Source organism: Leptinotarsa decemlineata, unplaced genomic scaffold (assembly GCF_025532065.1).
Source record: "Leptinotarsa decemlineata unplaced genomic scaffold, Ldec_3_MD MMD2_P_RNA_scaffold_6, whole genome shotgun sequence".
Classification (NCBI taxonomy): domain Eukaryota; kingdom Metazoa; phylum Arthropoda; class Insecta; order Coleoptera; family Chrysomelidae; genus Leptinotarsa; species Leptinotarsa decemlineata.
The window spans coordinates 2288240-2312813 of NW_027412533.1; the positions used below are offsets into that span (position 1 = coordinate 2288240).

Sequence of the window (24574 nt, forward strand, 5' to 3'; positions counted from 1 at the left end):
TTTTTTTGTTCTGGCATCTCAGTTTTCATGAATTGTATAATGTCCACCTTCAATGTGCTACTGAGATACACTCCAGATCACTTGAATGAAATGAATAGAAACACTTCAGTCTAATTACCACTACTAATTTTTATTCATACGACTGGTCTTGACAACCGGTCGTATAAAATTGACTAGTGGTTATGTAATTAGCCAAAAGTCTTTTTACTCATTTCATTAAACTGATAATGAATTACCACAAAATGAACAAGTCATCAATCACACATAATAACACTCCAGATCATAATAATGAGGACAATAATATATATATATATATATATATATATATATATATATATATATATATATATATATATATATATATATATATATATATTATATATATATATATATATATATATATATATATATATATATATATATATATATATATATATATATATATATATAATATATATATATATATCTCATTGATAATGAAATATTAGATCATAGAGATATTATAAATCATTAAATCGTCATATTTTATAATATTCAAAATCCTGAAGGAGATTTTAATTGATCGGTGAAAATAATGATACTGGCCATACTTTAAGCAGTTGATTCTTTTCGCTCATTCACGCTAACGACAAGTCTTACTTTCAAACGTGCGATTTCTAGCACAGTTATGACCGTTTATTGTCAGCAAAACGCGGAACTTTGTGCATGATGAAAACTTGAAACAAACAAAAATTCAATCACGTTTTTTGTTTCGGAATTGGAATACTTACTCCTTCTACATCAGTAATTCTCACACCTGCGTCACTCTCAAATGATCGTGGAAGAAAGGGCAAAGTCAAAGCGGATTCCACGTACAACGTATTTTGATAATTGAGAGAGAAATAGTCGTGAGTGCCTTTAACGAAATCAATTTCTTTTTTCGTAAAAACAGGTAGTCTTGAGGGACCGTCTGGAGAACGTTCTCTCATTCTCTGGACCATTTTCGGAGGATAGTTTCCCCAGTATATCGGATGCGCGAACCAACCCATCTAGAAATTAAAACTCGCTAATTATATAATTTTTTTTTAAATACGTATCGTGCAAGTCAATTTTAGGAACGAGGATGAACTGAAACTTTTTAATTCACTAGCTTCGCAACTAAATTGCATTCTGTATGGATATATGGAATTCGATATGATTTCATGATGATACAGAACAATAATTTAGTAACAATAGAAAATTTTTTATATTTCTGATTATTTCTAGTTAGTTACTTCTTCTACTACTGGATTGAATATTTGAGTCGTTTTATTCGATGGTCAAGAAAATTTTGATTTTGATCACTCATTATCTAGGTTTCGAAATAGTTTCAAAGTTCATTCTATAAATCATAAAATGTATTACTTACAACAAATTCCATTTGTCTTTCGCTAGCCTCTCTATCTTCTTTGGAATCGGACTTTGGTTCAAACCAATTACTTCCAAGATTTATTGAAATTCGTCCTGCAAACAAAGTTCAGAATTTCCACTAGTTCTTCTTATTGAATTGAGGACATTATTTTGTTATATTTCATGTAATTTGGAGGGTTGCCCATTAGACCAAATCAACTCCCGATTCGAAATGTCAGTCAATGTTGAGTTGTTTCCACGTAATGTCTGTTGATGCATTAAAATGCATATCTTCAAATTTTTGTGTTATATGGGTAATGTCATGTGTATCTCAAATTCAGCTCATCGTGATGGACCAAGATTCATAGAAACCCTAATGTTTTTAGCAAGTCGCTTTCGTTTTGTAAAAAATTCTCGACGTCATAAATGACTTTGTACACATGTTGTACTATAATGTACAATATCAGTTCATTCCCAAATTGAAATGCCAACTTGATATTGTCAAATAGTGTCACTTGAGGTGTACTCACTTCTTCTGTAAATGGGAAGCTGAAATTCATTGGACATCGTTATCATTTCTTTATCAAGAGTGCCGTAAGTCGAGAGTATCGACAAAATATTCTACATGGAAAAGGGGTCCAAGTGATCACACCAGGAATATTCTTTGCATTTTGTGATGGATATTTCTAATTAGTTTTTCGATAAATGACAGAAATGTATCATCATGATACAGAAATGTATCATGTTACGCTGAATACGTAACAAAAAAATTGAGACAATTGATAACAAAATTCAAACTGTATCAAAAATTATTCGACTCGACACAAATGAACATACTTTATGCAAGCCTAGCTCAAACACATATAAACTATGGCATATTTGTTTGGGGTGGTATAAATAATAATTATATCAAAAACGTAGAAGTGACACAAAAATGGCTGATACAGATAATGTATAAGAAAAGCTACAGATTTCCGTAAGGTAAACTTTCCCAACAATCTAAGCTATTTACAATCCATCAACTGCATTTTCTGAATCTTGCATCCTACCAACCAACACAAGTATGAACTGCCCCAAATAGACCATCCATACAATACTCGACTGAAAAACCAAACAACCAGAATACCAAAGGTTGAAACTACAAAAAACCAAAGATTCCTCTCATATCTATGCCCGATAATTTACAGAAAAATCCCAAATGAAATAGAAACACTTAATAGTCGTTTCCTATTCGAAAAAAGTTGAAGGTATGGATTTCAAACCAGCCCCCACAACTAATTCTCGGAGCTTTTCAAAGAGAAATTTAGAAAACAAGTTTTATTTGCTATTATTGGTAATCACTCTGTTGTACATCTGAATAGTATGAGCAAATAAATTATTATTATTATTATAAAGGTTCCAAACAGTGCATCTACTCCACACTTGTGAAACTATTCCTAACAGTAATATAAACCATATCCGTAACTCAGTATATACGTACAATATCATAATTTGCCTACCTCCTTGAACATCCCTGAATGATTTTTCATATAGATGGTAAGCAGCTGCATGAGCTTTCAATAAGTTGTGTCCACATATGTATTCTCCAACACCAGGATCTTTCAACGCCGGTGCTAAGTATCCATAGCCGTATCCCCCTACGCAAATCTGTAGTGGGTCGTTGAACGTGGACCAAAACTTCACTTGCTGGCCAAAATGTTCGAAACATACTTTAGCATAATCCTTGAACCATTGGACGAAAGATTCGTTACGGAAACCTCCTAGGTCTTGAAGTGATTGGGGTAGATCCCAGTAGTACAATGTGACAAACGGTTCTATCTGATTTTCTCTGTACAATTCAAATAATTTTTTGTAATGATCAATTGCCTTCATGTTTATATAATCTGAAACACCTGAAAATTGAAAACAAATTGTTAATTTGTTTCATAACAAAATGATTGCACAATATTCTGAATACTTTTTTTTTTCAGTGTACTGGATATGATTGATTATATAAATTTCAGTTTAATGTAAATGTATCATTCAAATGTTGGTTCATCAATAATGGCAACCAAATAATAGTCTATGACTTCACTAAAATTTTTCCTTCAAAAACAAAAATAAAGAAAATATGCTTTTATCCTTTTATCAATGCTACGTGACACATCAAAACTTTTATTTTAACTCTCTTTTATTGTCAAATTGAGCAATTGAGGTAATACCTTCATGAACACTAAAAATCTTGACAAAAATCGAGCCTTGAAATCAAAATTCTCCTCAGTTACTACACATGTAAATACAAAATAAAATCGAGGTAACGAATCAGAGGTCATATCAACCAACTGTTTCATTGTAGAAAAGAAATATCAATCCGAAAGTTTTTAACGTATTCAAAAACACTTCATTGGGCGTATCTTTACTAACTAATTCTACATATTCAATCCTAAATATACCTTATTCTACAATTTGAAATACCCACATTTCAAGTACCTGGTTTTTTCCTAAGTTTGTAATGAATTAAATTACCTGAACTTATGTCCCAGTTTCCAAATTTAAAAAACTATTCAGTAACGGGAAGTTATTCAATTCTAATTCGTCATTCAGTGAATTACCCGAATTCCTGAATCTATTGATTTCTAAACATTCTGGAAGATTGAGTTTCAAACTTTTCTTATCTAAATGTAATAGATCGTATTCATGATTGATCTCATGTCCTTCTGCTAAAAGGTGGTTTTCAAATGTGAAATTGGTCTTTCTATTTACAAAAATACTTCTATGCTCTTTAATTCTGTGGGAAAATGTTCTCCCTGTTTGATCAATACACAGTTTCGGGCAAGAGCCACAAGTCAGCTTATATACTCCTGATCTATCTGACACCGAAGTTTTGTCTTTATTATTTTTAATAAATTTACTTAGACTATTATTCGTTCTGTAAGCTACGTTTACGCATTCTTCCTTCAATAAACCGGAAATATTATTGGTTGGATCACCCAAATATGACAATACTGACGTGATCGCATCTTGAATTTGGGTGGACCAGGTTCATGGCTTGCTTTTGTAGCGAGTGTATAAAGTGTTTTTTCATCAAGTATCGGCCAATTCCATCATATACCAAAATTTTTTTCAGATATTCAACGGAATGAATTGATTATGAACCTACAGAACAACTGTGAAGTAGATTGTCTTGAAATCAGTAGTAAGTATAGGTACTATAACTTTAAGAACCTCGTGATTGTTTTCGGGATTCTTTCGTCGTAGGGACACAGTCACGAAATCCAATTCTACCAGAAATTATCTCTGTACTTCGAGCACATGATCATCATGAAAAGACTGAAATTTAGAAATGAGGCACGTGCCTCCTCTCCATTTTGAACCGTTTTAACACGTGCCTATCTACCATATATCCCTAGGGTCAGAGACAGAATTGAAAAACTTCTGGAAGAACACAACATTCAAACAGTTTTCGAATCCACCAAGAAGATACAACATAGTCTCATGTCGGCTAAAGACAAGAGAGACCCATTATCAGCAGCATGGGTATATCGCATACCGTGCAAACGGACAAGTTGGCTGTGGCGGAGTATGCACTCTGAAGGAAACCAGAGGATTCTGTTCAAAAACACGAAATCCATTGCCCTCAGCCAGGGATACCATAGCCGACTGGTACGGAAGGTACGGGAGAAAAGAAGAAGCTGTCAACCTGAATCAAATATGGAATCCTATTCTGAGAAGCTCAAGACAGCAAACAGCAAGACCGCAGGCAGAAAAGGGTAGACAAATGATATTGACAATTGACCTAATCCAGGTACGGTATTTGCACACCAAACCATTTGAGTCAACATGAACACGTTTTATGCAATATACCTAATCCAGGTACAGGTATTAGCACACCAACCTACCTGTCTCAACATAAATACGCTTTAGGCAGTCGTAATATCCAGTCATCGGAGATGAGTCAGGATGCATAAACCTCTGAAGAAGATAGTATTTCATATCAATTTCCTTCTGATCGCTGAGCTATCTCATGAATTGGTTTTTACGTCGATTGAAAAAATCATCGACAACTCACCATTAGGTAATATCCTAGACCATGACAGCGATATTCTAGAATGTCTTACACCTAGGAAGTTCAATATTTCGACATCTTGCTCCACCAAATTGTATCCATTGGCTGAAATGTCACTACTAGAGCGATCAGTTATAAATTCAGGATTTGTCTTCACTACTCGATTCCAAATATCCTCAGATTTTCCATCTTGATCCCATGCACCTGGAAAGCACTTGATATTGTTGTGTTATTCAATAAAAAATCATGTGCACAAACCTTCTGCACTAGGCGCTGCTGTCGAAACTCCAACTAGAAAGTCATCTCCAAAAGGTTTGGTATTGAGTGGCGCAAGTGAGAAACTGAAATCAAATAGAATCCAAACGCTCTAAATTAGTATTCGAAAAGATGAATAAACTATCAAACCTGATAGTTCTCATTTCGATTCTGAACTATAAAGTAAGAGGAAAAATCATTCATTTTGCATTTTTCTTTGGTCATTTCTTTTTGTTCATTAATTTCTGCGAATATAGTCTACTATGTTCAAGGAATACTGTGAGAGACATCATTCTAAAATCCATATATATATTCTTTAAGAAAAGGAGCGCCTTGTTTGGTGCTGTTTTGGCAATAATTTCAATATACTCGTTCACAAAATGTCAAGGGTAAATTTTTATTTTTTCTAAGTCCTCTATGACAAATTGCTTCTACCCTTGATGATATTGAACTGATAAAATGGTAAAAAAATCACATAGAGAGACAAAAGTGTAAATACTCATGTTTCACAATAAACAGTTGTGGCAGGTCAAAAGTACAATATGAACCCCCCAAATGAGCTTGTACAATTTTATAAAAATGATTGTTTGATATCAGGACACCAATTTCAGTTTTCTGAAGTGAAAAATTTGTTTGCGAAAGGATATGACCAATTAAACTTCTGTTCAGTTTCAGATTCACTGCAATATATATGTACTGAATATATAACTGATAAAATCAATTTTTGTTTGATGAAAAGTGTTTTTTTCTGATAGCTAGAAGATTGCTGTAGTGCAGGTACTGCCTAAAAGGCCTGAACCAGCTGAATATAAAAATTTGCGATGCTATAAGTGCACTCCCAATTCTTTCAAAAAATTTGGAGAGAGCAATTGAAGTTTAACTCAAAGCTCATGTCGATAATTACTGTTTACTACCCGAAATCCAATCAGGCTTTCGAAAAGGAAATAGCTATACCACAGCTCTCCTTCACATTGTCGATGGCATAATCTGATCTGATCGGGGTATCGTGTTATGTGTACAATGTTGGTGCATTTGGACTTCAACCGTACATTTGACACTATCAATTATCAACTGATTTTGGCTATTTAGCACTATTAGGTTTTCCAGTAGTAGCAGCTGGATTATTTGAGGCATATTATACGAAAACAAAAGGTGTGTATTGATAATGTCAGTTCAATAACTGTAAACCTCAAATCCGGTGTCCCATAAGGCTATATATTAGGACCTTTTATACCTTTATATACCCCAACAATTCAGAAATCTCTGGAACTTTGCACTACTCACTGATATGCCGACGATACACAGATTTATTACAGTTTTCATCCGGGATATGTGGTAACGGCGTGTAATTTCATCAATGAAAAACTGCATACAATGGTTTCATCGTATTCATATAAATTCTAGTTGATGTAATATAATATTATTTGATCCAGAAAACAATATATCGTTTTCTCAAGATATCAAAATTACAATCGATAGTGACCAATCTGCTCTTGCAGAACACACAAAAAACCTTGGTGTGAAGATAGACTCTAATTTCAGATTCGAAAAATTACAATCAATAGTGACCAATCAGCTCTTGCAGAACACACAAAAAACCTTAGTGTGAAGATAGAAAGACTGAAATTCCAGATTCGAAAAACACATGAATGAACTTGTTCGGGGATCTCATCTATCCCTGAAAACATTTTACTGATCCAGGCATTTCAAAGAAGGATATGAAACTACTTCTGTGTTAATTGTTAGTATTTTCTATTTTTATTTTTGCCGACTACGTTTACGTATATGTATCAAAAGAAAAGACTTATTGATGGTGTTCGTAGTAGCGAAAGAATTTCTAATAAACTAATTACTACTGGATGGTTGAATATAAAGAAGAGAAAATTTTTCATGCTGCTTGTTCATTTCACGAAATTATAATTACCAAAATACCCTCCTATTTGCATCGTAAAATCATATTTCACTCTGATATTCATATAATGTAAGATTCAGAGGTACACTGATGGCACTAAAATTCAAAACTGAATTTTGCAAACGTTGTTTTTCACATCAAATACTCTTTACCTCTGGAACTCAAATATCTATCGTTCATAAAATTCAAATTGAAACACAAGAAATATATTTTTGACGAATCTTAACTTTTTTTTACACGCTTTATATTAGCTTCACCTGTATGTATGTATGTATGTATGCTTGTTTGTATGCATGTTTGTTTGTAACTCTCAAGTTCGGGATCTGTATTGACAAAATTATCGGCATTGCTTGATCTATTCGCGGGCAGATGACGTACTTGATATTTCTTGATCTATTCTCGGGCAGATGTACGTAACCTACTTGATATTTCTTGATATACTCGCGGGCAGATAGCGCTGTACGTACCTTGATAGGTTGTTCGAAAGAAAATAAAAATAATAAATATAGTTTAAAAAACTAAAAAACACGCTTTTATAGCATATGAAACTTAAAAGTAAAAAATAAATTTAGTTTAAAAAACATCGAACTAAAAAGTTAAAAATATTTTTTAATAAGCTTAAAACAATAACGATTAAAGAATACTAGCATTATTGTGACAAAAACGTGAACGCTTTGTTCCATATTTTCTGGTTATCTAGAGCCCAGACTCTTTTCACAATATTACTAGTATTTTTCGATAGTTATTGTTTTAAGCTTATTTACAAAAAATATCTTTACCTTTTTAGGTCGATGTTCTTTGAAAGCGTGTTTTTAGTTTTTTCAAACTATATTTATTCATTGTTATTATTTCTTCATAAAAGGATGAATGTTGATAAAGTTAGGGCAACATTTCAGTGAAGGTCTTGTCTCCAAATGAAATTAACTCCTCCCTTTTCTCCAGTTTATTAACTCATGGTCACAAATATGAAGATTAACAATTTATGTTAGAAATAAAGGCAATTATCATTATTATTAATAAAATATTTACAATAAGCAAATGAATCCTTATGGCACGGGCATATTCCGATTACAAACAAACAGATAAAGTTTCACATGAATGTGAATCTACGTAACATGCAAGGTAAGGAACTAGACATATAGATAGTACTGGCAGTACTGTAATAACAGTTTATTATGAGTATCTTTGTAATTTCGGAATCACTGATTTGGTGGTCTTCGAATAACGGTGGCAAATCATCTTTGAATTCAAAATTGAGTGAATTTTATGCAGATTTGAGAAATTCAAACCGGTAAATAATATTTTATTAGTCTCTATACCAAGCAAGTATGAGCCAATGGTAAGAAAAATATGTATGAATAGTTAAAAACAACATTCAAATACAAATATGAAACAGATTCATGAGCATAATGAAATAAAGAATAATCTTTGCAACTATCAAGATAATCTTTCATAACTTTCTGTAGAAAGGAGTGAGTCAAATATAGTGAAATCAAAATTTATTTCATGATCATCTTTCTTTTTTTAACTCTTCTAGGAGATTCCATAAGTTCATTGAAGATACTTTCAAGAATTGTGACTGAATTGAGTATATGACTAAATAACTTGAAGAATGTTGAATCTAGTTTTGTTCGAGTAGATCGTTTAATGGTTATGACAGAAAGAGATAAAAAAGTGACACTCCAGAATGTTAAACACTCACTTCTTCTGAAGAATTTTGGCAATTTTTGTAAGAAGTAGCTAGTTGACTGTAAAAAAATATGAAAACTTCCGTGCTTTGAACAACACTGGTATAGTTTTTCTCTACTTTCAGCTGTTGTAGCTTAGGACAGAGTGTAAATGAACCCATAGAAAGAACAGTACCTTTGGAACTTGCATGGAGTTTCATCAACAGGACAAATTGTTGAAGCTATTCGTTCTTGGTTGGTAAAAACGTATGATTGGGTTCACCGTGAGGATAAGAGAAACGGGAGAATCTACAAAACTTGAATTTATATCTGTTCTCTAACCTGTGCAAGACCAATGTTGAAGTAGATTCACACAAAAACACTGTAAATACGGTAAATGTATGTTTCATACCAGAATTCATTATTTCAAAAAATCTGTATGTCTGTCAACTCATCAAGAAGAGTGAAAAGTAGACCTTAAAGTTGTATCGAACAGAATTAGTCATTTCTCAATAATTCAGTACACGTTCTACTGATTTATTTAAAAATAGGCCAAACATGTTTCTTCCCTACAAGACGAAAGTAGTTTTTTATAGAAACACGGATGAGCACTGTTTAAAACTTCATTGTGTTTGTCAGGTCCACAATTCTTCAATTATACTTATTTCGCTTTCACGCTGGATACTGACAAGGATACAAGAAATAAATTCGAAATGGAAGCACCAACAAACAATGTGATGTACCTACATTCATTGATTTGGAAAACCCATAAGTCAGACACGATTCTAAACATAAAGTCAGAGCAGAAAAATTGGAACTGAAAACTATTTCGGAGCATCTAACTTCCAATATAATGGAAATAATTATAATAATAAGCAGGAAATCATAAATAAAAGGTTAGTATTTTATGATAACTCATGAGAAAGTGGCACCGAGAATCTTGTTTCGTCTCACCTCTGTTTTATCAATAGAATGGTAACAGATAAAATCAGAAGCCACATATTCACTGACTTATTACAATAACGAATGATTGAGACTAACCATGGAAATTTTTCAGAAAGTTTCATTATATAACCCAATGTATCGAAAGTTGTTTTGTTCATTCTTATCAAAAACTCATTCAACACGATCATACTTTTCTGACAATTTAAATACACACATAAAGTATTCAACGTAACGCCACTTATATTGATATTATCTTCGTGTAGTTAAAAGATAATTGCAAATTGTAATTTTGGAATACGCACTCAATAAAAAACTCCCATATGCCTATTTTCCAAACATCATTTGGATACGTTACTACAGCTGCAATTCTATTCAATATCTAATGCACATTTTTATTTCTAGGCGTGTTTTGCTCGGTAGAAATGAACATTACACAATGGGCAACAATTCTTATATACAACAATAGTAGGTACCTAACTTAATTGATTAATTTCAAATGAGAAAATAATATTAACTTCATTCAGAGAAAAATAAAAATAAATGGAACTAAGAGGCTACATGATTGATTGTTTCTCATAAACAAAGTACAGGGAGATAACGATATAGATATAAGAATAATATAATAACATAGAAAATATTATAATATATGAAAAATACAATGAAAAAATTGAAGATTTCAAGAGAAAAGAAATAAAAAAATAATAAATCATGTGTATATGTAAAATTTGAAGATGTAAAAAACAGATATAGTATTGGTACAATAAAATAATATTAGATCAAATAAATCCAATTCAATACTACAAATATAATACATATGAATAATACAAATAAATTATATGGAATAGAATACAATGAAACACAATGACATACGGTTAAATACAACATAATATAATACTGAATACAATACAGTAAAAAAAATGTAATATTTGAATTTCAATCAAACATTCGATTCTATCATGGTAATAAAATATAATCTAGGAGTCTGCAGTTTGAATATTTTTCAGATGCGACTTAAATATTTTTTGTGAAGAATAGAATTTAGGTATGCTCCCAGTGATAGTGTCAATGTGGGAGTTGCTCCTCTGTAAGTAATTGGCGTCCTCTCGTCATGTACTGATGACTGGGATTAGATGCTCCATCAATACTGAAGGGATATTATGTTATACAAGTATTTGAATAGAGAAGCTGACGAATATCCATAGTCTGGGACGTGCTATACAGATCTTCGGTAGAATATCTACGCGGTTTTGTCGACATTTAATTTGTTTTGAGAGTCATGGTAGAGAGTTTGTGATCGACCCAGTCTTTCATAATCTTGATGTCTTTCTCTACTTCTTTCTTTAGATTAGGCCAAGTATCAGCTCCATAAAAAACAGCAGTGTCGTCTGCGAAACCTATTATCTCCTCATTTCATCAGTTCGGACTTCCATTGTCTAACATAATATAAATTGATTTGATATCCCCGATTAGACAATGGAAGTCCGAACTGATGAAATACACCACGAAACATTGTCAACCACCGTCAAACAAACTATTATCTCTTCAATTATTTTAATGCTGAATAAGTCAGTGAGGTGAAGATTGAACAGTGTTGGTCACAAGACCGTTCCTTGTGGTACTCCATAATCAATGTCTGATTTTTGACTCACCTCATCACCCACTCTAACAACTCGCTTCCTTTAACTCAAATAGCTTTTGCGAATAAATTGAATACCATCCCTCTGATACCAATGTTCTCCAACGCTTCAATTAATGATGTGTGGCTCACAGTGTCAAAAGTCTTATTTAAATCAATAAATAGGCATAGGCTCCTTCTGTCTAGAAATGTATGAATTTTGTTTGTTAAATTGAGTATGGTATCTACAGTGGAGGTTTTTTTCCTAAATCCAAATTGTTTATCAGACAATAATTTGAATTAATTTATGAATGAGGTTATTCTGTTTTTCAGAAGTTTTTCGAATAATTTTTACCAAGTGGCGAATGAGAGAAATTGATCTATAATTACTGATTGATGTTGTATCGCCATCTTTAAAAACTGGCACTACAATATTTTGAAGGCTTCAGGCCATATTCCCTGTTCAATACTCTTATTGATTATGTATGATAGTGGTCAATTCCAGGAGATTCATTGTTTTTCATTTCATTTTTCAAATTATATATTTCATTAGCATTCAGGAACTGGCAGTATAGTATTTGGTAAGATTTTTGATGTGCTTTCATAGTTATGGTCTCTTTCGATTTTGTCAGCAAGAATTTTTCCAAAAACTCACAAATTTACTATCGTTTGGTAGAAGTTTCCCATTTTCATTTGTGATAGTATTAATAATTTTTTTGTTTCCTTTAGCAGAATTTCGGTACCATGTCCCACAAGTACTATGTTTTTGATTTTTAGTTTTAGTTGTTGCTCATAATAGTTTTGTTTGCATTTTTTAAATTCCTTTGTGAGCTTATTTCTGTATAATTTATATCCGTTTTTAGGTAGATGTAAACCAATCACAATCTCAGTTCTTGGACAACAGGCAAATTTTGAGATAAGGGGTAGAATTTGTAAAACAATTACAATCTCAGTTCTTAAACAGCAGGTAAATTTTTTGAATATGAATGAAATTATTGCAATTATGAAAGAAGGTTCAACAATGGTGAGTCGTCAACCTGCTATTGGTCGTTCAACAGATAACCCAAACGTTAGGTTCACCTTCTGTCCCTCACCCTCTTCATGTAATATGTCGTATGTTCGGAGATTCTCGTTTTAAAATTTCTTGAAGTCCTTCCTACATATAAATTTGGGCATGATCCGCATGTTAGTTTGTAGACATCTGATCTATTATCCTTGTCTATGTGTGACTTGTTGTTCTTTATATGTCTACCCAAAGAATAACCAGAATCATATGCTATGGTATTATATGAAACGTCGGGTTCATTGAATTCTCTGAAGGTTCCAGTTCCAACTTCATACCATAGTTGTGAAATATTTCAAAAATGAGTTTATATTACATCTATCTATCAATTCATAATTATTTTTTGATCAAAGTAGTAGTTGTATACGATTTGTGAAATGATATCAATTGAAAATCCAGCCCAATTCAAATAATGAACAATCCATCAGGACAAATATTGCGACTATTGACTAGATTTCACAAATCTATATTAATCGGAACAATTGTCCATATTTCATGAAATGAATTATTATCAATCATAATTGCTTTTTTCGAACAACTTTAATTATATTTTATTACTCGAACTATCATTAACAAAATTATATAATCACTTTGAGAAATTGAATTATGAAACAACTTTCCAGCAGTAATAATCATGAAATTTTAGTAAAAGATATTGAAGTAAAAATTTTCAGACATGTGTTAAAAAAGATATATTCCATTTGGTGTTCATTAGTATCGATATATAGGTAAAATATATTTTTAACCTTCTTTATTCAATACCAGAAATTACTGAATCATTTCAAGTATCTTAAATATTCTCAGCTTATAGAAAACAGATAATGTAGGAATGAATAACAAAGTTATATTCATCCTTAACTTGATGAACCTTCATTCATAGTCGGGGGTATATCGTGGTACCTACCGTAGAGGTACCATGGTATATCACTATTTTTTTTTGATGGTAAAGTCGATAAAAGGCACCTTTCATTAACTCAATTCGTGTATCTTTTGAGCTCCATGCAAAAATGCCTAGTTTATCTTCAAGTTGTCGAAATATGAAATGAAGATCTGAACAATATTTTCCTACTGAGTGGTCACAATATAAGGTCTGGACTATTTTCTATTGAAGTTATGTGTTGATAAACCAATAATTATCATCCGTCTCCATCCCTGGAGGAAAATGAACACAACTGCTAACACAAAAAATATATTTAAACACTTTCAGACATTTTATTGGCAATTTTTTATTGAATATACACATAATAAAGTGATTATAATTTGAGATTGAATATATTTGGAATATATTCTACCAACCATATAAACCATGCCCATATCCTCCATAGCCACCAAATCCATGATATCCCAGGGAATAATAGGGATAGTAACCTCCGTAGAAACCACCGTAACCACCATAACCACCGTAACCACCATAGAGACCGTAACTTTTGTAACCATACAATGGATATCCATATCCGTAGCCTCTCCCGTATCCATAACCCCCATATCCATATATGCCTCTTTTTGTTTTCTTCGGTAAATCTTGGGGAGCTGTTTCTACTGCTACGGCTTCTTCTTCCGTTTCTACTGGAGTTTCTTCAGCAAAGACCACGAACAGGAATGCAAGAAACAACTGAAAGAAAGTATATAGATGTTCTCACATATTCTTATTTCATTTCCGCTGTCATTTTCAATGGTTTCGTCACTTAAAATTTGAATAGATAAAATTGACATTCAATAACAAATATTATTTCAAGGTTTCAACAGTTGTTTTGTTATTTATTTATATAGAGGAAGATAGGTTAGGTGCACAAAATTTCATAGGTCACAGAGAATGTTTCCGAACTCGAAACATGAGTAAACAGAACAGCACGCCTCTGAAATATGTCATCTTTGTTTGTCTCATACAGGTAACAGATTCATTGTCCTTTATTAGCTATAACCGATGTTGCCAAATGGTGAAATAGAAACGATCCCTTTGAATATTGAATACATCATTTCATTCCTCTTTTTTTAAGTATTCAAATAATTTTTTAAAGAAAAAGGTTGAAATGATAAGTTTGAAATGCGTTGTTTTAGAGCTCTTTTATGAAAACTACTTGATTTTCGTCAGGAGGAACATTCCCCATTCTCAACGATGGAAAAACTCAAACTAATATTATTTCAGGACTGAACAATCAGTAAAAAAGTTATATTTCGAAAGAAGATTGATTTCTCAGTTTTGTTTTGAGTGTATTAATGTCCAGAACAAAAAGTAAATTATTTCCAATATGTTTACCTATAGAATAATGAACACAACATAAAGAAATCATAGGCGATGAACGGATAAGATAAACAAATCGAAAAAGAAACAAATCGAGCTCAGTAAACAATCTAGTAAAGTGTAATAAAAGTTCGTCCCGAAAAATTACTGCATAATTTCAAACCATTGAAGAGTCCAATTATTCGTATCCATAAATTTTGCCAATGAATTGAATAATGTGAAAAAATGAAATATAATCAGTTCACTTCAAAAAAAACCACGGCAAAAACAGATATATTTCTCTTGATAAACGTGGTTTATATAATAATAATAATCCCGAAGCCCGGGGGCTTCGGGGGATAAGGCCTGACCAGCACACAACACGGTGAAAAATAATAATAATAATAATGATGGGTATAGAGGTTCCTGACACAAGATGCAGGGACTGGCGCGAGGCGCCCGAGACCCCAATGCACTTGCTATCAGCATGTCCAGCATATGCGGTCTCGGCCTATATCCATCGACATAACACGGCCCTAAGAGTGCTATATTACCGTCTACGGCACTCTTACGGCATTGACGAGACACCGGCATTGACGAGACTCCGGGGAATATTGAATCCGTTGTGGGAAACGAGAAGTGCCGAAGTTATTGGAACTATTCGTTCCCCTCCCTCAGGCTCATACAAGCTAATAAGCCTGATGTAGTCCTTCTCGACCACCAGAGCAAAACGATATTTGTCGTGGAGTTTTCAGCTCCTGGCGAGACGAATATCGTCAAAAAAGAGGAGAGAAAACGAATAAAATATCGAGATTTTCTCTTCGAAATCCGCAGACTCTATCCAAATCTCTCTATCAAGATGGTTTTTCTGATTATTGGAGTCCTTGGTGGAATGATGTCCTCTCTACTCTCGAATCTTAAAATCATACCGGCTTGCCGCACTAAGGCAGAAATCTTAGCCGCACAGATGCAGAAGGCTGTCATTCTTGGCTCATTGCGCTTGCTCGGTAATTATTATTTTATGATATAAGGTGGAGGAGTGAAGTTTTCGGCGAGATTTCATATTGAGCCACCCGGCTTCTCGTAGCTTATGACTGATAGGTTGACGCCTATAAATACCATAGATGAAGCGGAGACAATAGTTTTTGATTTTCTGGATTTTTTACGTAGATGTTGCCGCAAGACAAGAGCTATAGACCGTATCGCAATAAGTAAAGGTAGAAAGAACTAGAGACTCGCAAAGTATTTTTTTAAGATTCAAATTCAAAGTTGCTCGAGATCCAAACAACATTTTCAGTTTCCAGATACTTTTACGAATGCATTCCGACACATGCTTTTCGAATCGTGAGGAGTAATCTATCCAGAGCCCAAGATTCTTCACCACATCACAAAACTGTACAGGAATGTTATTGATAGGAACACAAAACATTTTTTGGTGAAGAACAGCATTGCCTTAGATTTGTTTGCATTCAATGAGAGAGAATGATCTTTGGATATTTTGAAAATTCCATCAAGGTCTTCGTTAATTTTCTGACAACCATTCACTATATCTGAAGGAATACATCACCTGAGTATCATCCGCATACATTTGTAGATAACAATGCGAAACAACATTTCTGAGAAACGCTGAGAAAATTACATAGAGAATTGGTCCCAAAATGGATCCCTGTGGAACATGTCAGTTCTCTTGTTTGAGAAACCCTAGTATTGAGTACAACTCGTTGCTTTCGACCGCTTAGACAGCTATCAAAAAACATAACATTCTTCTGAGAGTCCAATATATCGTAGAATATGTTTCAGAGCAGACTGATTTAGGGTATCGAAAGCTTTCGAATAGTCTAAGAGAACTAAAACAGTAATCATTCCCGAATCGGTTGCCTGGAAGATACGATTTATCCCATTCAAAAGGGCTGTCGCGCAGCTGTGCCCTTTTCTGAATCCAGATTGTGTATCCGGCAAAATATATATTTTTAAGAATTCCACAAGTTGATCTTTTATATTTCTTTCTGATAATTTTTAAACAACGGGTAAAATGCTGATTGGTCTCAGGTCTTTGAACTCAGTGACAACCTCACATTTCGGTAATGGGATTACATTAGTCAATTTCCACTGAGTTGGATATACTAAATATTGTATGCAGAAGATCAAGAGGTGAGAGATATATTCAGTTATGAACGGACAACATAATATGATGAATCTTATGTTGAGACCGGCAACACCTGCAGCCGTTATTTTTACTGCCAGTAATTACTTGAAAATGTTGTTATTCTCGTTTCTGCTAAAACTCCAACTTACATCGGGACCAGCAAGTCGACCACTGTAGTACTGTTCAAAGTCCGAGTCTGCACCGGCAGTGGAAATTGAGTTCAGGAAAAAATTATTTATGTCATTCACATCTGGAAGATGGTCTGGAAAATCATTTTTCTTTTTCTCAAAATATATGTTGAGTTTTTTTAAGGTCTCCCATGCATTATTAGTATGCCTGCTGATGTGAAAATTCAAATAGGCTCTCCTCTCTACTGATTCATTAGTGAAATTTCTATAATGTTTGTATTCTTCAAAATCGCGGATGTTCTTGGTTCGTTTGAATTTTTTAAGTTTTTTATCGCGTTCTCTCGTCATAATTTCAATATTGCCGGTTATCCACGGTTTGTTTTTTCCTAACGAAAGCTGTTTTGAAGGGCGCATGTAGTCACTCGGTAACTTTTCAGTATTAACTTTATCACACTTCAGCAGATTCTCTATTGATTTAACTTTGAATATTTTTCAGATCGTGGTAGTTCAAATACCCAAAAAACAGCATGAAACATTGGCTTCCCCACAAAAATATTTTTCAAAGAATAACATAAACAAATTGAGTGGGGCTTCCATTTTGAATTCAGAAGATGGTTTTTCCTTTTTTGTGTTCCTGAGGTCGGATCGTAATTACCTTTGGATGGTTGAATACTGGTGGAAATTTCACAATGTTTCAATGTTATTGTTGGTTAGGTTAGCTGAAATTTTTAATATCGTGCAACTTCCCGAAGTTTATTAAAAATTTGAGCTCATCCGAAAATCTTTTCTGCCTCCCACATTTCCGCACTTGCGGTGTAATATACATACTATTGGATACAACGTTTTGCAGAAAAAAAGCAGTAAAATTTAGTGAAATGAATTTCAATTTCAGTATCGTATCTTCCACATTACTTTCATTATTTCATATACATTAAACATTAAACATATACATTCGGAAATAAAAAATGAAATGTCAGTAATATAAAATTAAAATAACTAGTGAACACCCCGACACATGTTTCGCTCATCAAGTGATCGTCTTCAAGAGGAAGATCGTTCTCTGACTTCAATCTAACTCGTTGTTACGTTTTTAATTTTTTTAAATTATTCAACTGAAAATACAATTTTTTGTCGCTTGTGGTTTCTTCATATCTAGCTTCGTTTTCGAGAAAAAAAATTGAAGTCACTTCACTTTGGAGACCAGCTGATGCTGGTGTCAGGGATAGTGTTGTCAGGTCAGTGAAAGTCAGAGTTGTCAATTAACATTGATAGAAAATGCGGAAAATGCGGAAGAAGAACGAGGAATTTACCAAGACAAATATCTCAACAGAGTAATTCCATGTGCTGAAACATTTAAAATGCTACATGCTAGATTATGTGAAACTGAGAATTTTATTAAGAATGCACGTAGTGAAAGACCAGAAACTGTAACAACGCCTGAACTAGAAGAAGTTATACTTGATGCGATAGAAGAAGTTCCTTCAAATAACCATATCATATACAGCGGGTCGAAGCTCTTCCTCCTCGGGATTTTCACCCAAGATTAATGTTTTGTAGATGGTTGATTCATACGATGGCACACAATAATATTTTGTACCAAATATTTCATTTATGTACGAAGCAAATTTTCCACGAGGTGGTATTATGAATTTTCACAATGATCATTTTTCGGACATTTTCAGCAACAATTTTTGAGTAGGAATGATTGGTGACTGATAGGCACGGTTTTTCTACCAGCAAAATTAACAGGTGAATCCTACACGGACTTTTTGCGAGATCATTTATACATTTTGTTAGGAGTACCGGTACTTGTAACAGGCAACATGTGGTTCATGCACGACGGGGCTCCAAATCATTTCAATGTTCGTGCCTATCAGCACCTCGACACCGCCTACGCTAATCGCTGGATTGGACGTTCAGGACCTCAGGGCTCTTGTTTATGAAATTTCTGTACCAAAAAAATAATATGTGTGATTGATGACTCATGTGTTGATAACTCTACCAATGGAATAATATATATGTGTGATTAATGATTTGTTTATTTGGTGGTAATTCATGATCACTCAAATGTTTTTTCATTAATTTCATTAAAGTGATCATAAGACATAATCCAGGTTATTTTGAACATATCAGACAATTAATGACAAATCGATTGCAATCATGTATTTTATCAAAAGGTAAACATTTTGCTCGTTTACTTTGAAGTCGAGATTTTTCATTATTTACTTTTGTTTTTTTTATGTTGTCCATGGATAGTTTTTAGAAGTGCTTTTTTTCTCGAAAACAACATAAAGAAAAGAGAGAAAAAAATAAAAAAATTCAATGGCGTTCTTTTTTTTCCACATTGTTGGCTGATTCAGGCTAAATAAGCGCCTTATCACTTCAAATAACTGTAACAAACTTCAACCAAATCGTTGTAAGGATATTTATAATATTTTATAAACACCGTTTTTTTTAACACCGTCTATCTCAGAAACTCCGTGCATACGTTCATAGGAACTTTCTTTTAAAACAATCTAACAAATGACACACACACAATCTTACAATCACACGCTCTGAAGTTTCGATCCGTAGTATATATATATATATATATATATATATATATATATATATATATATATATATATATATATATATATATATATATATATATATATATATATATATATATATATATATGGAGGGGGTCCTCAATTGAAGACAAAATGACGTAATCCATCTTGATTTTATTCAGGTTGAAGCCTGGCCTCCTTCCCCTTTTAACTGAAGTTTGTCAGAAAGATAAATGGGTCACAACTGATGTTTGATGGTGGCATGAAAGTCCTTAGACATCCATACCGCCCTTCGCGTTATACCCCTACCTGGCTGGGGTGAGATAGATGAAGATATTATTCATCTGTTAACGGAGGACATAGGGGCCTCATTCGACAGAGTGTCGGGGCCTTCTATATCGGGAGGGGTCGTCTACAGCGTAATCTATAGCTTCCCTGACTAAAAGACAAAATGAGAAAAACCAAGAAAGTACTTGATAAAAATAGCTGCGTAAACGCAAGCGAAACATAAGTGGAACCACCTATTGGTGTGACACCCAAGTCAACTTGCCAAGTTTTTATGTCAGTGTTGGTGGTTTGACCAATCAACCGACAACTGCAGTAGCAGAAATTTGGGAAGCTAACCCGAAATGCCATCGGAAAACGAATCCACATGTTTGTAGAAATGATATGAAATCTAGAAAGGTTAATGCAGTCAAACTGCAGGAAAATAATTTCATGAAAATCGAAAAATAAATAGATAAGTACTCTTTGATCATTCCCATATGGTTTTCAATCTAAGAGCCACCGGTAGACAGCTGTTTCAGCCTATTGGGCATCGTCAGTATCGGGCAGGCGGTCCTTGATTGAAGACAAAATGAGAAAAACCAAGAAAGTACTTGATAAAAATAGCTGCGTAAACGCAAGCGAAACATAAGTGGAACCACCTATTGGTAAGACACCCAATCAACTTGCCAAGTTTTTAAGTCAGTGTTGGTGGTTTGACCAATCAACCGACAACTGCGGTAGCAGAAATTTGGGAAGCTAACCTGAAATGCCATCGGAAAACGAATCCACATGTTTCTAGAAATGATATGAAATATTTATATATATTTATATATATATATATATATATATATATATATATATATATATATATATATATATATATATATATATATATATGTCGTCATCTGGCGATTTCTGTTAAGTGTTCGGAAGTCGGCCGACCTTACCCGATCCGCTCCCTACTATATAGGTAAAATGGTATCAAACATCATAACATAGATCAAAACCCGGAAACCAGTTCAGCATAGTCCTATCTTATATACAGGGTGTACCATATAAAATTCCGCGGGCAAATATCTAAAAAATGAAAAAGAATATCCATATTTCGTTAAAACAGATAATTTTGATATCAAAGGGTCCTCTTATTCACGTAGAGATCCAGCACTAGTTATCATCCCTTAGGGCGTCGCGACACCGACGCCAAATTTTTCAAATGGTAACCCAGTATTTTCAATTGGTTTTTGAATTCTGCATTGAATTCTGAATTCAGTCATATCTAGCACACTTGTAGTTTTCCTTGAATACCGATAAAAAAAAAGAGAATTTTATTGCGTATTATAAAAAGGGCCATGAATAAGTCAAAATAAATGCAATAATGTATTTATCGATCTGTCAGAATTGACGAAAGTGTATTCAGTTTTGTGTTGGTTTTTCGTAAAATTGAAAAATGGTTCAATTTTCAAATGCAGAAAAGTTGGATATGATACTTATTTATGGTGAAGCAAGAAGAAATTCAAAAGAAGCAGTGAGAATATACGCTAATCGGTATCCTGACAGAAAATTACCGTCAGACAAAACATTCGCTGGCTTAGCAAAATCTTTGGCACGAAATGGATGTTTTAATGAACGGAAGCGAAAAAACCAAAAACGGCTACTGATGAGAATCATAGTGTTGCAGTGCTAGGTCAAATGCTATTGTAACCATATAGTTCTACCAGACAAGTAGCAATGCATTGTAACATTTCGAAATCGTCAGTACAATTTATTTTGTCAAAAAACAAATTCAATCCATACAAAATACATTTGGTTTAAGTACTACATCTAGTTAATAATCTTCATGTTTCTTTTTTAACAACTAAATAATATTTCAACCATTGCATGGTTATCCCACCCTATTCATGATGATGATTAGTTTCTGAAAAAAATATTATTGTTGAGAGCCGTTTCCATAACAACGGTATGATAAACGAACATAATTGTAACTATTGGTCTGACGTGAACCCTCATTAGGTGCAAGAAACGAGATTTCAATCTGTGTGTGGGGTTAATGTTTGGTGCAGAATCATTTTTTCAAAGGAATTCTCAATGGAGAGAGGTACTTGGTTTTTCTACAACATCGAATCTCTTGGAGAATTTACCAGTACAAACTCGACTGAATATGTGGTTTCAACAAGATGGGGTTACCCAATATTTGGATGATATTTTCAATGAGAAATGGATTGGAAATAAGGGTCCAATACAATGGCCAGCTCGAAGTCCTGATATTACTTCACTAGATTTTTTTGTGGGCATATATCAAAGGCTTAGTTGATATGCGACGTCCACAAAATGGAGAGGATTTGAAAAATAGTATCACAAATGTTTGTGCTTCCATAACGCGAGAGACGCTTTTAGCTGTCACGAATCAAGAATTACTAAAAAGATGCAATATGTGTATTATACGTGAAGGGAGGCAGTTCGAACACTTACTAAAATGATTCTTTTTATCATTAATTGATTTCGTTTTCATCATGTTAGTCGAGTTATGGTCAAAGTAACATATTCTTTGGTAATTTGTACAGAAATAGGCAACTAGATAAAATTGAACAGACAATGAAATCATACCTGATGGATTCATTTTATTTAACTCGTATTATTGCCTTCCCTCTTTATAATATGCAATAAAATTACCTTTTTTCATCAGTATTCAAGGAAAACTACAAGTGTGCTATATGGCTGAATTCAGAATTTAATGCAGAATCCAATAACGAATCGGAAAATCTAGGTAACCATTCAAAAAAATGGGCGTCCGTGTCGCGACGCCCTAGTGCTGGATCTCTTCGCTGATAAGAGGACCCTTTGACATCAAAATCATCTGCCTTCACGAAATATGGATATTCTGTCTCATTCTTCAGATATTTGCACGCAGAGTTTTATATCGCACCCTGTATAGTTAATAAATGCAGAAAGAAAAATTACCCATAACATTACTTTTAGACTAAATTTTGCAAGTCCTATAGCAGGAAAAAAGTGAAGGCATGGGCTATTACGTTACAACCTATATATGCTGAGACCTCGGAGGGAATAATTAGTTTTCTAGAAGCAATTTCTTGATATTAGAAGGGATTATTCCTACTTCAAAGAAAGGAGTGAGACCTATCAGATCTCTGTCAAACAACCCTGAAAACTGATTCAAGCTCCATTTCCTTCAACTCCATTTTGCAGCTGGCATTTGTTCCAATTACATTAAATTTTTATCAACCTCTGATTATTGCAATTTTTCCTGCCTATATTTCTCACAGAAAGTCCAGAGAGAGGTAGGAGTATATTCAGTGCCTTTAATCCTTCTCGAATTAGTCCTAATCAACACGAGTGAAACTGTCTATCCAGTAGCAATTTATTCAAAGCACTCAAATGACAATTTGTTAATTGAAATTGATAAAAGTCCCAAAAAACTCAATTGCAATTCAATTAATGTTATTTTGTTCATGTTGAACGTACTGAGCCAGGAAATGGAATTGAATATAGAATGTAATTGCATGGAAATCATTTCCCCACATCATATTTCCACCAACTAGAAATGAATCGAAGAATATACTCAATTAGTAGAATCGAAAACAATAAAATTATCCAAAGGCTACGCAAATAGTGCTGTTGGATGACATAATTTTCCGTCTGAAAGTCACCCAATAACAAATACAACGACTCCATCACGCAATTTCCCGTGGAAAAATCACTTGCGGAAATTCGAAAACACAGCACATCACTTACCAAATATGGTACACACTTCATTTTGTTAGGTTTGTAGTTTTTCTTTTGATAATGATAACGAAACTGATAACTTCAGAACAGCGGTTAGTATATTTATAGATTGGCCAGTATGTGTAAAAACAAAAGACGTTCCTTCCCAGCTACCCTACCAAGGTTTGAGAAAATTACAGCACGGAAATTAATTTATAGTTCAGGCACTTTTAAATTAAAATAGGCTTGATGTGGAGCTATTTCTATTCTTGTCAGTAATTAGTACTATGAACCAACTCAAACACAAGCTGATGAATACAACAGCAAAATGTTCAATGCTTCTGCTGCTGCAGAAAATATATATATATATATATATATATATATATATATATATATATATATATATATATATATATATATATATATATATATATGAACCTTGGGTTGATCGTGACTGGCCAGTTGAAGAAAGAACTTCGTAACCACTATGTGCTTTCTGTTTGTGAGGTTGCAGTCAATTTTGAGGATGCCAGGAAGTAAGAAAAACTTATTGATTGGTATTATGTCAAGCTTTCGAGAATGTGTACTTCCTTCTTCAGGACTTACTAAAAAATTGTAAATAAATCAACAACACTGTTACAATTTCATAGATTGGATGAGACTACTTTTA

At 33.4% G+C, this 24574-nt stretch overlaps 2 protein-coding genes across 4 annotated transcripts in view; both read right to left on the minus strand.

Annotated features, from left to right (window-relative positions):
* Positions 1-10305, minus strand: part of LOC111514210 (myrosinase 1) — a 29646-nt gene extending 19341 nt beyond the window's left edge. For all 3 annotated transcript variants that reach the window (XM_074169767.1, XM_074169765.1, XM_074169766.1), the window contains exons 1-6: positions 10202-10305; positions 5672-5754; positions 5417-5617; positions 2868-3260; positions 1388-1482; positions 771-1028 (exon numbers count right to left, since the gene is read on the minus strand). In XM_074169767.1, the coding sequence (XP_074025868.1) occupies positions 771-1028; positions 1388-1482; positions 2868-3260; positions 5417-5617; positions 5672-5754; positions 10202-10248 (1077 nt within the window). In that variant the 5' untranslated portion in view covers positions 10249-10305. The remainder of the gene's footprint in view (positions 1-770; positions 1029-1387; positions 1483-2867; positions 3261-5416; positions 5618-5671; positions 5755-10201) is intronic.
* A 3753-nt stretch (positions 10306-14058) lies between these two features.
* LOC111513978 (uncharacterized) lies at positions 14059-24078 on the minus strand. The gene is made up of 2 exons (XM_023170207.2): positions 23935-24078; positions 14059-14482 (listed from the first exon to the last, which is right to left on the minus strand). Exons 1-2 carry the CDS (start codon positions 23953-23955, stop codon positions 14159-14161), a joined length of 345 nt encoding a protein of 114 aa, XP_023025975.1. The 5' UTR covers positions 23956-24078; the 3' UTR covers positions 14059-14158.
* Positions 24079-24574: the final 496 nt, after the last annotated feature.